Source organism: Cervus canadensis, chromosome X, assembly GCF_019320065.1.
Source record: "Cervus canadensis isolate Bull #8, Minnesota chromosome X, ASM1932006v1, whole genome shotgun sequence".
In the NCBI taxonomy this organism is placed as follows: Eukaryota; Metazoa; Chordata; class Mammalia; order Artiodactyla; family Cervidae; genus Cervus; species Cervus canadensis.
This window is the reverse complement of record NC_057419.1, coordinates 38,624,933-38,641,974: the sequence shown is the minus strand read 5'-3', so window position 1 is coordinate 38,641,974 and position 17,042 is coordinate 38,624,933. Positions and strand designations below refer to the sequence as shown.

The window sequence follows — 17,042 nt, the reverse complement described above, 5'->3', positions numbered from 1 at the left end:
GGGTGACAATATACAGCCTTGACATACTCCTTTCCCTATTTGGAGCCAGTCTGTTGTTCCATGTCTAGTTCTAATTGTTGCTTCCTGACCTGCATACAGATTTCTCAAGAGGCAGGTCAGGTGGTCTGGTATTCCCATCTTTTTCAAAATTTTCCACAGTTTATTGTGATCCACACAGTCAAGGGCTTTGGCATAGTCAATAAAGCAGAAACAGATGTTTTTCTGACACCCTCTTGCTTTTTCGATGATCCAGCAAATGTTGGCAATTTGATCTCTGGTTCCTCTGCCTTTTCTAAAACCAGCTTGAACATCTGGAAGTTCTCGGTTCACGTATTGTTGAACCCTGGCTTGGAAAATTTTGAGTATTACTTTGCTAGCGTGTGAGATGAGTGCAATTGTGTGGTAGTTTGAGCATTCTTTGGCATTGCCTTTCTTAGGGATTGGAATGAAAACTGACTTTTTTCAGTCCTGTGGCCACTGCTGAGTTTTCCAAATTTGCTGGCACAGCAAATTCACAGAATCATCTTTTAGGATTTGAAATCGCTCAACTGGAATTCCATCACCTCCACTAGCTTTGTTAGTAGCAATGCTTCCTAAGGCCCACTTGACTTCACATTCCAGGATGTCTGGTTCTAGGTGAGTGATCACACCATCATGAGTATCTGGGTTGTGAAGATCTTTTTTGTACAGTTCTTCCTGTGTATTCTTGCCACCTCCTCTTCATATCTTCTGCTTCTGTTAGGTCCATACCATTTCTGTCCTTTATTGAGCCCATCAAAATCACTGAAGATGGTGATTGCAGCCATGAAATTAAAAGACGCTTACTCCTTGGAAGGAAAGTTATGACCAACCTAGATAGCATATTAAAAAGCAGAGACATTACCTTGTCAACAAAGGTCCGTCTAGTCAAGGCTATGGTTTTTCCAGTAGTCATGTATGGATGTGAGAGTTGGACCTTAAAGAAAGCTGAGCACTGAAGAATTGATGCTTTTGAAGTGTGGTGTTGGAGAAGACTCTTGAGAGTCCCTTGGACTGCAAGGAGATCCAACCAGTCCATTCTAAAGGAGATCAGTTCTGGGTGTTCATTGGAAGGACTGACACTGAAGCTGAAATTCCAATACTTTGGCCACCTGATGCGAAGAGCTGACTCATTTGAAAAGACCCTGATGCTGGGAAAGATTGAAGGTGGGAGAAGAAGGGGATGACAGAGGATGAGATGGTTGGATGGTATCACCGACTCAATGGACATGAGTTTGAGTCAACTCCGGGAGTTTGTGATGGACAGGGAGGCCTGGCATGCTGCAGTCCATGTGGTCACAAAGAGTCAGACACGACTCAGCAACTGAACTGAACTGATGAAAAAACCACAACTAACATCATACTCAATAGCAAAAAGCTAAAAGCTTCTCCTCAAAGATCAGAAACAAAATAAGGATGTCCACTCTCACCTCTTTTATACAACATAGTTTTGGATGTCTTATCCAGAGCAACTAGGCAAGAAAAAGAAATAAAATTCATCCAAATCAGAAAGAAAGAAGTAAAACCCATGATTTGCAGATCACATGATACTATATATATAGAAAACCCTAAAAATTGCATCAAAAAACTGTTGGAGCTAATAAATGAATTCAGTAAAGTTACAGGATAAAAAATTAATATATAGAAATCTGTGGTATTTCTATACACTAATAATAAACTATCAGAAAGAGAAATTAAGGAAACAATCCTATATACAATTGCATCAAAAAGAGTAAGATACCTACAAATAAATTTAACCAAGGAAGTGAAAGAACTGTACCCTGAAAAGTATAAGATCCTAATGAAAGAAACTGAAGATAAGCAAATCCATGCTCATAGATTGGAAGAATTAATATTGTTAAAATGTCCATAACACCCAAGCAATCTTCAGATTCAATGCAGTCCCTATCAAAATTCTAATGGCACATTTCACACAACTGGAAAAAATTTTAAAATTTGTATGGAACCACAAAACAATCCTGAACAGCCAAAACAATCTTGAGAAAGAAGAACAAAGCTGGAGGTATACCACTTCCTGATTTCAAAGTATACAATAAAGTGGTAATAATTAAATAGGATGGTCCTGGAACAAGAAGACACACAGATCAATGCAACAGATTTGACAGCCCAGTAATAATTCACTGATATAGACAATTTGGGCTTCCCTCATAGTTCAGTCGGTAAAGAATCTGCCTGCAATGCAGGAGACCCGGGTTCGATTCCTGGGTTGGGAAGATCCCCTGGAGAAGGAAATGGCAATCCACTCCAGCATTCTTGCCTGGAAAATCAATGGACAGAGGAGCTTGGCGGGTTACAGTTCATGGGGTCGCAAGAGTCAGATACAACTTAGCGACTAAACCACCAAACCACCATAGACAATTAATTTACAACAAAGGAGCAAAAAATGGAGAAAGGACAGTCTTTTCAATAAGTGGCATTGAGAATACTGGACAGCCACATGCAATAGAGTGAAACTAGACCACTATCTTACACCATACACAAAAATGAACTCAAAATGGATTAAAGACTTGAGTGTAAGACCTGAAACCATAAAAGTCCTAGAAGAAAGCATAGGTGTTAAACTAATACCAGTCTTAGTGATATTTTTGTGGATCAGTCTCCAAAGACAAGGAAAACAAAAGACAAACAAACTGGAGGAATCAACCTGCCTGACTTCAGACTCTACTACAAAGCCACAGTCATCAAGACAGTATGGTATTGGCACAAAGACAGAAATATAGATCAATGGAACAGAATAGAAAGCCCAGAGATAAATCCACGAACCTATGGACACCTTATCTTTGACAAAGGAGGCAAGGATATACAATGGAAAAAAGACAACCTCTTTAACAAGTGGTGCTGGGAAAACTGGTCAACCACTTGTAAAAGAATGAAACTAGAACACTTTCTAACACCATACACAAAAATAAACTCAAAATGGATTAAAGATCTAAATGTAAGACCAGAAACTATAAAACTCCTAGAGGAGAACATAGGCAAAACACTCTCCGACATAAATCACCGCAAGATCCTCTATGACCCACCTCCCAGAATATTGGAAATAAAAGCAAAACTAAACAAATGGGACTAATGAAACTTAAAAGCTTTTGCACTACAAAAAAACTATAAGCAAGGTGAAAAGACAGCCCTCAGATTGGGAGAAAATAATAGCAAATGAAGAAACAGACAAAGGATAAATCTCAAAAATATACAAGCAACTCCTGCAGCTCAATTCCAGAAAAATAAATGACCCAATCAAAAAATGGGCCAAAGAACTAACAGACATTTCTCCAAAGAAGACATACAGATGGCTAACAAACACATGAAAAGATGCTCAACATCACTCATTATCAGAGAAATGCAAATCAAAACCACAATGAGGTACCATTACACGCCAGTCAGGATGGCTGCTATCCAAAAGTCTACAAGCAATAAATGCTGGAGAAGGTGTGGAGAAAAGGGAACCCTCTTACACTGTTGGTGGGGAATGCAAACTAGTACAGCCGCTATGGAAAACAGTGTGGAGATTTCTTAAAAAACTGGAAATAGAACTGCCATATGACCCAGCAGTCCCACTTCTGGGCATACACACTGAGGAAACCAGATCTGAAAGAGACACATGCACCCCAATGTTCATCACAGCACTGTTTATAATAGCCAGGACATGGAAGCAACCTAGATGCCCATCAGCAGATGAATGGATAAGGAAGCTGTGGTACATATACACCATGGAATATTACTCAGCCGTTTAAAAGAATTCATTTGAATCAGTCCTAATGAGATGGATGAAACGGGAGCCCCTTATACAGAGTGAAGTAAGCCAGAAAGATAAAGAACATTACAGCATACGAACACATATATATGGAATTTAGAAAGATGGTAACGATAACCCTATATGCAAAACAGAAAAAGAGACACAGAAATACAGAACAGACTTTTGAACTCTGAGGGAGAATGTGAGGGTGGGATATTTCAAAAGAACAGCATGTATACTATCTATGGTGAAACAGATCACCAGCCCAGGTGGGATGCAATGAGACAAGTGCTCGGCCTGTGCACTGGGAAGACCCAGAGGAATCGGGTGGAGAGGAGGTGGGAGGGGGGATCGGGATGGGGAATACGTGGAACTCTATGGCTGATTCATATCAATGTATGACAAAACCCACTGAAATGTTGTGAAGTAATTAGCCTCCAACTAATAAAAAGAAAAAAAAAAAAAAAAGACAAACAAATGGGACTACATCAACCTAAAAAGCTTCTTAACAGTAAAGGAAATCATCATCAAATCACAAAAGCAACCTACTGAATTGGGGAAGATATTTATAAATCATATCTCTGTTAAAGGGTTAATATTCAAAATATATAAAGAACTCATACAACTCAAAAAAAAAAAAAAAAACCAATTGATTTAAAAATGGGCAGAGGAAACAAAATAAAAAAAATGGGCAGAAGACCTGAGTAGACATTTTTCTAAAGGATACATACAGATGTGCAAGAGGCACATGCAATGATGCTCAACATCATTATTAGAGAAGTGAAAGTCAGAATCACAATGAGATACTACCTCATATCTATTAAAATGGCTATTATCAAAAAGACAACAAGTGTTGGAGAGCACATGGAGAAAACACAATCTTTGTGCACTGTTGGTTGGAATGTGCAGTTATTATGGAAAACAGTATGAAGATTATTTTAAAACTTTAGAATAGGTCTACCATGTCATACAACTATTCCACTTTGGGAATTTATCCCAACAATATGAAACAATAATTCAAAATGATATTAATATATGTACCCCCATATTCATTGCAGCATTTATTATTTTTTATGGCTGAGTAGCATTCCAAATACATCTTGCCATTTGTGATAACATGCATTGAGAATATTATGTTAAGTGAGTCTTAAGAAAAAAAATATGCTATGATTTCACTCATATATAGAATCTAAAAAATAAAAACAAAACAAATTCATAGATATAGAGACTATACTGGTGGTTACCGGAGGGGAAGAGTACTGGGAATTGGGCAAAAGGAGTCAAGGGAGCCAACTGTATGGTGATAAATGGTAACTATGCTTTTTGGGGTACACACTTTGTAGTGTATGCCAATGTTGCATTATAATGTTGTATACCTGAAACTTTTAATAAAAAAGGGAACATTATAAAAGAGAGATTGGCAAAGTAGATGAAAGAAACATGTTGTTTATATGCTATCTACAAAAAATTTACTTCAAATAGGAAGGCTGAAAGTAAAAGGATGGAAATAGGTCTATTATGTGAACATTAATCAAAGGATAGAAAGAGTTGCAATATTAATATTAGTTATTATAGATTTCAGAGCAAAGAAAATTACTCATGATATAGAGGGACATTATACAATGATAAAAGGTGAAATCCACAAAGAAGATATAACAATCATATATGTGTATGCATCTAATAAGAGTCACAAAATACATGAAGCAAAAACCAGTTAAGCTTGAGAAGAGCTAGGCAACTTCACAGTTATAGTCGAACATTTCAACATGTCTACTCGACAAATAATAGAACAATTAGCCAGAAAATAAGGAAATATATACAAGAACTTGGCGACACCATTAAACAGAGAGATCTAATCAACATTTATAGAATACTCTTCCCAAGAGCAGCAGAATACACATTCTTTTCAAGTGCCCATGGAACATTTGGTAAGTTAGATCATATCCAGGGCCATAAAAATCTGAAAAATTTTAAATAACTGAAATTATACAAGTTGTGTTCTCTGACCACAGTGGAACAAAACTAGAATTTAATAACAAAGATAATAGGAAAATCTATAAACACTGAGAAACTAAACAATACATTTCAAAGTAATCTATGGATTAAAGAGGAAGTCTCAAGGGAAATAAAAAAAAATACACTGAGGTAAATGAAAATACAATATAGCAAAATTTGTGGACTACAGCTAAAGTAGTATGGTGAGGGAAATTTACAGCACTAAATGCATACATTAAAAAAGAAGAAAAATCTCAAATTAATTTACATTCCCATCTCAAGAAGCTAGAAAAGAAGAGCAAACTAAATGCAAAGCAAGTAGAAGGAAATAAATAATAAAGATAAGAGCATAAATTAATGAGACTGAAAACACAAAGTCAGTAGAGAAAATCACTGGAGGAGATGGTTCTTTGAAAAGGTGAATAAAATTTACTAACTCTAGGCAAGAATGACAGAGAAAAAAGGGAAGATTTAAATTATAAACATCAGAAACAAAACAGTAGATACCACTACAGATGCTGCACGCACCAAAAGAATAATAAAGGAATAATAATGCAAAGAAGTCTATACACCTAAATTTGACAACTTAGAAGAAACAGGTCACTTCACTGAAAAATATAAATTACCACAAATCACCCAATATAAAATAGATAATGTGAACAGCTCTATAATTATTAAGGAAATGGAATTTTTAGTTTTAAAACTCTTGGAAAGAATCTCTAGCTAAACTGAAGAATTCTACTAAACATTTAGAAAAGACTGACATAGATTCTACACAATCTTTTCCAAATATATGAAATTTTATGAATCTAGTATTACTCTGATATCAAAATCAAAGACTGTACAGGGAAAAAAAACTACCAAACAATATGCCTAGTGAATATAGGAAAAAACCTTAACAATATGCTTGCAAACAGAATTCAGCAATATATAAAAAAGAATTTACACTATGACCACGTGGGGTTTATTCCAACGATGCAAGGCTGGTTTAATATTTGAAATCAGTCAATATAACCCCTCATATCAACAGTTTAAAGAAGAAAAATCACATGCTCATATCAATTGGTACATGAAAAGCATGTGACAAAATTTGATACTTATTCATGAAACTCAGAAAAAAAGGAATAAGGGAGAACTTCCTCAACTTGATCAAGAGCCTCTACAAAAATCCTATGGCTAACATTATACTTAATGATGAAACACTGAATGTTTTCTCCCTAAGACAGTGAACAAGGCAAGAATATCCACTTTCATCACTCTTACTAACATGGTGCTGAAAGTTCTAGTCTGTGCAATAAGGTAAGAAAGGGAAAGAGACGGCATATTGATCGGAAAGTAAGAAATAAAACTGTCCCTATCTGAAGATTAGATGGTTGTTTACACAGAAAATCCTAAGGAATCTTCAAATCAATTGTATTTCTTCATACTAGAAATTAACACATGGACACCATTTACAATCACTTAAAAAAAAAAAAAAAAACCACAACACTTAGATGTAAATTTAACAACACACACACACAAAAATAAATAAATAAATCTAACAACACATATACAGGACTTGTATGTTGAAAATTATATAATGCTGATAAAAGAAATAAAAAATCTAAATAAATGAAGAGACATATCCTGTTCATGGGTTGGAAGATTCAATATAATAAAGGCATCAATTCTTTTTAAAAACTGACATATAATTTAAGATGTCAATTCTTGATAGATAAGTGTACCAGGCTGGATGTAGCTCCCCCTCCAAATTCATGTCCTTCCTGGTACCTCATCATATGACCATATTTGGAAATAGGGTCACTACAGATGTAATTAAGTTGAGATCATACTGAAGTAGAGTGAACCCTTAATCCAGTAATGGATGTGCACTTATGAGAAAAAGAGAAAGACAGACAGATGGGGAGAATGCCATGTGGTGACAGAGACTGGAGTGATAAATTTATAAGCCAAGGAATGCCAAGGTTTGACAGCAACCACCAAAAGACAGGAAGAGGCAAAGAAGGATGCTTCCCATAGAGCCTATGGAGAGAGTACACCCTGCTGACATCTTGATTTTCAGATTTCTAGCCTCCAGAACTGTGAGAGAATAAATTTCTCCTATTATAAGTTACCCAGTTTGTGGCAATTTGTTATAGCAGTCCTAGGAATCAAATACAGTTTAATGCAACTCCTATCAAAATCCCAGGAGGAATTTTTGCAGATTTAGAGAAGATTACTCTAAAATGAATATAGAAAGGCAATGGAACTAGACAGCTTATAACAATTATGCAATAGAACAATAAAGTTGGTGCAATCACTCTACTTGCTTTTAAGACATTATAGTAATCAGGACTGTGTGGTACTAGCAGAAGGATTAACACATAGAGAAAATGAAGAACCCAGTAACAGACTCACATAAGTATATCCAACCAATTTTTGCCAAAAGTACAAAAGCAATTTAATGGAGGAAAGACAGGCTTGTCAACAAATGGTGCTAGGGCAACTGGATATCATGGGCGAAAATGAACCTCAACCTAAATCTCACAACTCATACAAAAATTAACTTGAAATGTATTATGAACTTAAATGTAAAACATAAAACTTAAAAAAAGAGAAGAAAATCTTTAGGATATGGGGCTAGGCACAAAGTATACTAAATACCAACTTGAACTGAAATTCCTAGCAAGAGCAGATAAATAAGACGTGTTCTGGTGGAAAGAGTTCTGAAATTGAGGTCAAACAGTTCTAATTCTTTCATTCACTAGTCATACAAACTTAGGCAAATTGGTAACTTGACATTTTTGAATCTTAAAAATTCTCTCATTTGTAAATCAAGGATAATACCAGTATTGCCTGCTTCACAAAATTACTGGGGGTGGGGTGGTCAAATGAAATAATGGATGTAAGAATGCACTGTAAAATGTAAAGCATGATACTGTGGGCCTGAGGTTTTATGTTTGTGCAACAGCCATTTTGCCACTGTAAGGACATACTTAATAAAGGTTATCTGCTTAATAAATAATGAATGAGTGACTGGTCATCAGAAAAGTCAAACAAGGGCAAATTTTTTTCCCAAGCATTTAAAACAAAAGCGGTGCACACCACATTCAAACAAACAGTAAAAAGCAACATATACTATTTAAGGAAATAGAGGGTTATTAAATATCTGCATAAAAAGCTAACTATTCCATCATGTTTCAGAGAATTAACAATTACGGATGGGAGACTGGTCAAAAAACTACAGCAATATTAACCTAACAGGCAATTCAAGAGTCAGAGAGATGGAACAGTAATACATTAGACAGAATAAAAGTGGCAAAACCAAAATGCTCAGAGCAGTTCTGGCCTTATATAGAGACTATGGAAATTGATCAATTTGAATTTATAGTACAATTTAATTTTAGTTTGTATTCGTTACTATGGCAAACACATCTGAAGGTCCAGATGAGGCTCATGGCTTAGAAATTAAATTATTTCTTCTTCCAAAAGGAAGTTAAGATGAGGAAAAAAAAGATGTACATATCTCCAAAATGTTCAATGCTGAAGTTTTTTTTTAAACTTAAATTCACACTGGCCGTAATTACATAGTTCCAGAATTCTGGGTTTCTGTAAAACGATGCTAGTTTGTACCAGGTTGTCACCCTGCTATATTATTCCACCATCTGTTGTGGTTTGCAGACATTTGTAATATGAAGAAGCAGTTGGGCAAGTCAGGATCCTTGGATATTAACATGGACTCAAATAATGACTTTTTGTGTGACTTTAAGCAGGCCATTTAACCTTCTTAATATTTTATAGCTCCCTTACAAAAACAATACTACCTTACATGTATATGAGCTGCTAAAGTTCACAACACATATTATTTCAGTTGATCCTTAGAACCTCAGTGTAGGAGTAATAGAAAGTGTTATTATTTCCATTTTACATGAGAAAACTAAAGTCAAACAGCAGAGGAGGCATAACCTTATGCAAAAACAAACAAATAAGAAACCATTCAGACCCTTACCTCATACACCATAAGCAAAAATTAACTCAAAATGAATCATAGACCAACATGTAAGAAATGAGTATAAAAGCTACAAGAAAAAAATAGAAGAAAATCTTTGTAAATTTGGAATAGGCAAAGACTTCTTATTATGACTAAAAATATGACCCATAAAAGAAAAGATGACAAATTGGGCTTCATCAAAATTCAGAACATTTGCTTTTTATTTTTTTTCAGAACATTTGCTTTTTAAATAATGCCACTAAAAAGACTAGCCAGAGACTGGGAGATAATACTTACAAATAGTATATTTTATAAAGGATCTGTATCTAGAATACATAAAGAACTCTTAAAACTCACTGAGAATCCAATTTTTAAAATGGGAAAATACTTGAATAGGTATCTTTCCAAAGAACAAATGGTCAATAAGCACATGAAAAAAAGATCAACAGTGTTAGCTACCAAGGAAGCTCAAATAAAAACCACAATGCGCTACTATTACATACCCAGCAGGATGGCTATAATAAAAAAATATGGACAATAAGAAGTGTTGATAAGGATGTGAAGAAATTGGAACCCTCATACACTGCTGGTAGGAACGTAAAATTGATCAACAACTTTGGAAAACAGATTGCAGTTCCTCAAAAAGTTAAATATAGAGCATTACCATATAACCCATTAATTCACATACTCAAGAGAATTGAAAACAAACCCTTGAAAACAAAGACTTATCCACAAATGTTCATAGTAGCATTATTTGTTATAGTCAAAAAGTGGAAACAAATAAAGTATTTACCAACTAGTGAACAAAATGTGACATACTGATGAATAGTATTCTATTTATTCAGCAAAAAAAAAAAAGGCCATTCCTTTTCATTGCTGATACATGCTACAGCATGGGTGAACCTCAAAAACAGTAAACTAAATTGAAAGAAGCCAGATACAAGAGGTCACAAGTATGATCTCATTTATATGAAGTATTAGAAAGAGAAAATCTATAGAGATACAAAGCAGATGAGTGGTTCCCTGGACCTGAAAATGGAAGCAGGGATTAACTGCAAACAGGCAATGGGAAACTTCTGTGGATAATGGAAATACTCTAAAACTGGAGTATGGTGACAGTTGCATAACCATAAATTTACTAAAAATCACGGAATTATACACAAATAATAAGTGAATTTTATGGTATGTAAATTACATCTTAATAAAGCTAATTTGAAAATTATTGAATTAAACCTGCACTGAAGAGAAAATCAACAGAGGAGGAACTAAAATATAGGTTGTCTTCAGTGTTCCTTCTACTCTATTACCTGTCTCAGAAGTGGCAGGAATAACAATAAACTTTTCCAAAGAGTTAATATCATCACAAGGAAATAACAACTCTACCAGATTTGAAAATACAAAATAATTAAAAATGCCAGATGGTACACTTTGACCTATTCCATAGTACACTTGTATTAGAAATTTTCTACTTTTAACTGTTAATATTTACATTTCACAAACCCAGGGAAATTTTATAGTATGTAACCACATTTTAAAACTAATTTATTCGCCATAAAACTCATATCAAAAAGCATTATTCTATGTAATTTCTAATACACAAGACAACTCAGTTCTTTAAAATTAGCTTAAAGTTTAATATCATTGTTTGACTTACGGTGTGGCTAATAAAGATCAGAGCATCTTCAAAACTGCCCCAAATTTCTTCCATGGGACAGAGTTCTGTATTCGGCACCCCATCTGGCACTAAGAGGTTAACCAAGCTGTGCATACATTTGCTGAAAATCAAAAGAGAAAACTCATCCCATAAGGAAAGAAATCATTGACTTCATGGCTGAGATAAGTAAAATCTGGACCTCATCCCAGACTAAGAGCTTCAAAACACGTCTGTTCTTCCTTCAATTTTATCTGGCCTCTAAGCTCAACGACAGATTTTTGAAGATATAAAAGGGGCTGACCAATCCTTCATTTTATTATGCCTATGGCTGTCTTTCACTTTTTTTTCAGTTTCCTGAACTAAGGAGTTTTGTCTGTTTACTATATTTTATGAGCTGGTTTAATATACATGCACTTTAAAGTATCTCATTACATCCTCAAATGGGGAAAGGGAATTGGATTTAAACTGGGAATAATTCCAGGAGAACTGTCTCTCATGTCTCAGAAAAGGAAGACTGTTATAAAGTTTTCCAGAGAAAAATCACACAGTATCTATTTTCCCCCCATGTCTGGGAATAGAGAACATAAAATCTCCAATTAATATTATTTTATATTATGTACAGCACTTATTAGTCCTTAAAGAAAGGTGCTTAGAAAAAAATGAGGCAAATATGCCAAAATGTTTGTATCTGTTAAATTTTAGCAGTGGATACATTGGTGCTTGTTATATTAATCTTTGTACTTTTCTGTACAACTGGCATATTTAGTACTGAAAGAAAGGTATCAACACTTAATCAATAATTTTATTATATATAAAGACTCACAAAAAGTAGTAATTTTCTCCTTCTTTTTCTCCTTTGGGACAACCAGATTCCTTCATCTTGCCTCGGTCTGTAATACAACTCTAAATATGGAGCTGTTCTGAGGGTTGAGGACTTTTTAGTCCAGGAGTTACAAGCGTACCCCAATCATCTTTTGCGTCAGTTGAGTATGATTGATAACAAATGGGACACTGATTATAGCACTTTTGGCTATCAAAAAGCTAGGATTCTGTGTTGAATTATATTTACTAACCTGTATCTCAAAACATCAATTGATTCTTTCCTTCTGTGGAAAAACAAAGCCTTTTTCAAGGCCCTCAGAGCAATAGAAGGATAGCATGCAGGCATTTCCATTGCTAATGCTATAAGAAGGGAAGCAAAAAGATTGTGAACATCATAATCTCATCCACTGAGTTTTCATCCTATGTTACAACTTGTTTCTCTAATGAAACTGACCTGAAACAGATACAAAAACAAACACAAAACTCCAAAAATGAATTTCATAATACGATGAATCTGTGGTGGCTTTCAGAAAATAACTTCTACTTTCTGGGCAGAGTAACATTGTAGGGTCACTAGGTTATATATGTATATATATATATTTTTCCAGTAAACATCAATAGAGAACCTACTGTTTCTGTGCCTCAGCACATAGTCATACAGGCGAAGTAATAATCTTATGAGCCAAAGTGAAGAAGGGGCACATGAAGAAAAAAACAGAAAGCAGATCAGTAAAAAGGTACTAATCAAAAACACATTTATATTCTCCACTATCTGTTTTTACTGAAGTGGATCAATAATGAAAGTAGTCAAATCTGAGCATCAGAAAACCTCTTAGTTTACCAGATGCATGATCTTTATAGTTCCAAAAAGCAAAAGAACAATGTTTTTAAAACAATAAGGTGTGTGTGTGTGTGTATGTGCGTGCACACATGTGTAATGGTGACAGTGGATAACTGAGAACTTACTGGTGGGTGAATGAGAGTGGACTGAGGGTATGTGTATATGAAATGCTGATCAGTTCTGAGCAATGATGAAAAGGTTTTACTATAGACCTTTATAACTATGAAGATGTCTACACTTGATCTGAGCTCAGAATTAATGAAAAAAAAAAAAAACCACCCAAGATTTATACTATAATATACTGTTTCTATCTAATATTAAAAATGGGAAACCCTTGGCATAAGAGTACATATAGGAGATAAAACTCTCAAAACTTCTAGATGCATTCACCAGGCCTCTAGAATTGGAGTTCCATTATACAAGGAGTAGTGGTCACCATCACATGGCTATAAGGTATACACCACCAGCTCCACGTTCCTAGAAATTCTGTCTTGGCAAAATAAGGAGAGGCAAATGTGACTCTTGTACATTTGGGGCTATCCAATACCTTTATTAGCCATATACAGGCTCCTGAGGAGGGTGAAAGATATTAAGGGAAGATAATTAGGCCATGTCTTGCAGTATATCCCCACAGAGGCTGAGTCCCCAAATACCACTTATAGCCCAACGAAAAATTTGAGGCTGGCAATTATGTTAAAAATATCACCAATATTTCTCTGTACACTTTAATAAATAACTAAGATTGTATCACCTTTGATTAGCGAAGCAGCTGATTATCTATTTCTAGCTAGCTGAGCAAAACTTTCTTAAGTTTGAGCTACTATCCCTATTGTGTAGTTACATTATTTGATTCTACACAAAATAAATATAAGCACCTATTGTGAGCAATGCACATTGCTAGGGTTTATAAGTACAGCAAGTAATTATTACTCATGATTCTAAGGAGCTTATAATTTCATATAAAGAGTAAGATAAATGCACAAATGATTGTAATACAGAATAGTTCAAGAATGCTATTAGAGAAGGAGAACAAAGTTCTATAGGGATATATTGCTTCCCACCTGGATGAACGAGAGAATAGAGAGAAGAAAGAAAAATGTAGTATGATTTAAATGGGTACCAGCCTTCCAAAAACAAATTTAGCTCTTACCTGCAATTGTTTCAAATGTTTTACTTTCTAAATGAGGTAGTTCCCACATTGGTGCCAGGAAATGGTCCAGTAATGGGTCACTCAGTTTGGCTCTCGCTTCAAACTCATACAGCAGAAGCAATGTCTCGCATGGATCACCTGAGAAGTCCCCTAAGAAAGAGGCAAAAATGCAACATTCTCTGTGATTACATTTCATTATTTCCTCCTATTCTAATCTCTCTTCTGGGGAGATTTTCCTATTGAGGAAAATTAATTCTACTTACAATTTGAGGTTATCTCAGCTCCTTTAGATACATCTTTTACATTTTTAAATCTATAAACTTACCAATACTTTCACACCCTGAAATGCATTCACTAAAGTTGTCTACATTTCCTGAAATTATTGCCATGATATTTCTAAATAGCCTGGAAAACTCTTGCTGCTATCTAATTCAAATATAATATTTACCTGCCTTACTTTAATGACTGAGTTAACCAGAAGATCCAGTGCAATATAAAACAACTGTAGTTTTATTTTCAACTAAGTAAGCGAAAGTTTCCAAACTGTTTCACTTAGTCAGTCAATAACATTTATTTCTTGGTTATCACCATGGGCAGAATCTTGTATCAGGTGGCATATATCATACTATGTGAGTTGGTTTCCAATCACCCTTATTAGACTGACCATTTTCAAAAGTTTTGAAGTATACCATATATACGATAAACAAGTGCATTAATCTTAAATGTGTGAATTTTTAATCTTAAAACAGTGAATTTTTATGTCTGTTAAAACCCATATAACCACTACCCAAATCATGATATAGAACACTTCCAACATTCGTGCTCCTTTCCTGTTAATACCACCTTTGCAGAGTTAACAACTATTTTGACTTCTATCACTACTGATAGTTATTTTTATTATTGAACATCAGTGACAGCATGTAGAACTATAACCATCTTTTGAATATTGACCTGTATCCTGTGACTTGCTTAATTCATTTACTAGTTCCTGTAATTCTTTTGATAGATTCTTTGGACTTTCTATATAGAGAATTATGTGTCCTCTGAAAATACAGATAGTTTTATTTGATCTTTTTCACTCTACACATCTTTTCCCACTCTTTTGCTTGCCTTATTGCATTGGTTAGAACCACCAGGATGATGATGACCAGGAGTAGTGAGACTAGATATTCTTGACTTGTTTATGTCCTTAGAGGGGAAGTATTCTGTCTTTCATCATTAAAATGACATTAGCTGTTAAGTTTTATTTTTTATGGATGGCTTTTATCAGGTTAAGGAACTTTCCTACTATTCCTGTTTAGTTGAGAGTGTCTATAATAAATGGATATTGAATCTTGTCACTTAATCTGTTGATATGGTGAAATATAATGTTGAAACCAGGACAAACCTCACTTGGTTAAAATCTGTTAGATTTTAAACTATGAATTCAATGGGTATAGGACAATTCAAGTTATCTGTTTCTTTTTGTGGGAGTTTTGGTAGTTTGACTTTCAAAGGAATTTGTCAGTCTCATCTAACCCTTAAAATTAATGGGCATAAATTTGTTCAGAATATTCCCTTGTTATCTTTTTTTAATGTCTGTAGGATCTGCAGTGATATCTACACTATCATTCTTGACATTGTTAATTTGTGTCTTGATCTGCCTGGCTAGAGGTTTCTCAATTGTGTTGACAAACAGCAACAACAAAACAGCTTTTGTTTTCATCAATTTTATCTATTGTTTCCTGTTTTAAATCTTATTGACTTCTTCTTATTCCTTTCATTCTGCTTAATTTGGTTCAATTTGATCATTTTTCCCTGGTTTTTTAAGGTGAAGGCTTAGATTATTTAAGATCTTTTTCTAATTGAGGCATTTAATTCTACAAACTTTTGTCTAAACACTACTTCAGCTGTACCTCCAAATTTTTATATGCTGTGCTTTCATTTACTTCCTTCAAACTATTTCTAACTTCCCCTATGAATTTCTCTTCGATCCATTTGATTATTTGAAAGTACATTTAAAAAAAAACTGAAGCATAAGAAACAGAATCATAGACTTAGAGAATAAACTTATGATTGCCGGGGGAAGGATGGGGGAAGGGATGGGGGTTTGTAATGGCCATGTACACAGTGTTATACATTATACGAGTGAAGTAAGTAAGAAAAAGAAAGACAAATATCATATAGTAATGTATACATATGGAATCTAGAAAGATGGTACTGATGAACCTACCTGCAAGGCAGCAATGGAGACACAGACACAGACATAGAGAACAGATTTGTGGATATGGGGGGTGGGGAAATGGGATGAATTGAGAGAGTAGCATTGAAAATATATATTACCATATGTAAAATTAGATAGCCACTGGAAATTTACTGTATGATGCAGGGAGCTCAAATCAGGTGCTCTGTAATAACCTAGAGGGGTGGGATGGAGACTTAAGTGGGAGGGGACATATAGATACCTATGGCTGATTCATGTTGATGGATGGCAGAAACCCACACAATACTGTAAAGCAATTATCCTCCAATTAAAAATAAATAAATTTTTTAAAAAGAAAAAACTGAAAAAATAAAATGGATAACCAACAAGGACCTACTGTATAGCACAGGGAACTCTGGTCAATGTTATGTAGAAGCCTGGATGGAAGAGAGTTTGGGGGAGAATGGATACATATATACGCATGGCTGAGTACCTTTGCTATCCACCTGAAACTATCACAACACTGTTAATTGGTTATATTCCAATACAAAATAAAAAGTTTAATAAAAAAGATAAAATTGAAGCATAGCTGATTTACAATATTGTTAGTTTTAGGTGTACAACAGTGATTCAATATTTTTATAGGCTACATTCAA

General features: G+C 34.7%; 1 protein-coding gene and 2 non-coding genes across 3 annotated transcripts in view; 2 read left to right on the top strand and 1 right to left on the bottom strand.

The window, feature by feature from the left end:
• LOC122434655 (testis-expressed protein 11-like) overlaps positions 1 to 17,042 on the bottom strand; it is a 76,240-nt gene that overhangs the window by 18,433 nt on the left and 40,765 nt on the right. The window contains exons 8-10 of the mRNA XM_043458272.1: positions 14,205 to 14,354; positions 12,465 to 12,573; positions 11,392 to 11,512 (exon numbers count right to left, since the gene is read on the bottom strand). Coding sequence (XP_043314207.1) covers positions 11,392 to 11,512; positions 12,465 to 12,573; positions 14,205 to 14,354 — 380 coding nt within the window. The remainder of the gene's footprint in view (positions 1 to 11,391; positions 11,513 to 12,464; positions 12,574 to 14,204; positions 14,355 to 17,042) is intronic.
• On the top strand, positions 13,003 to 13,082 carry LOC122436196. The gene has a single exon (XR_006267953.1). It is a non-coding gene; the product is annotated as a small nucleolar RNA U2-19 (small nucleolar RNA).
• On the top strand, positions 13,237 to 13,306 carry LOC122436193. The gene has a single exon (XR_006267950.1). It is a non-coding gene; the product is annotated as a small nucleolar RNA U2-30 (small nucleolar RNA).